At 68.5% G+C, this 200-nt stretch overlaps 1 protein-coding gene across 1 annotated transcript in view; it reads right to left on the bottom strand.

Annotated features, from left to right (window-relative positions):
- Positions 1-114: 114 nt before the first annotated feature.
- CHRD (chordin) overlaps positions 115-200 on the bottom strand; it is a gene marked incomplete at its 5' end in the record, with an annotated part of 6,488 nt that continues 6,402 nt past the window's right edge. Inside the window, one exon of the mRNA XM_010020060.1 lies at positions 115-182. Within this exon, the coding sequence (XP_010018362.1) occupies positions 115-182 (68 nt within the window). The remainder of the gene's footprint in view (positions 183-200) is intronic.

Genomic DNA, 200 nt, shown 5'->3' with positions numbered 1-200 from the left:
CCCCGCCGTGCTCCTCTGTGCCCCGTGCCCTGCATGGGGGCGATGGGCAGCTGAGACCCCCACAGCCACCTGGCCTCACTGCGTGCTTGCCCTGCTCTGGGCAGCAGTCACTGCTCAGCGGCTCCATGCCTCTGCCCTGGCATCATGGGCCTTCTCCCGTGCATCCACGGGGATATCTGGGGCTGCAGGGGAGGGAGAAG

This window comes from Nestor notabilis, unplaced genomic scaffold, assembly GCF_000696875.1.
Source record: "Nestor notabilis isolate BGI_N333 unplaced genomic scaffold, ASM69687v1 scaffold18458, whole genome shotgun sequence".
In the NCBI taxonomy this organism is placed as follows: domain Eukaryota; kingdom Metazoa; phylum Chordata; class Aves; order Psittaciformes; family Psittacidae; genus Nestor; species Nestor notabilis.
This window is presented reverse-complemented; position numbering and strand designations above follow the sequence as displayed.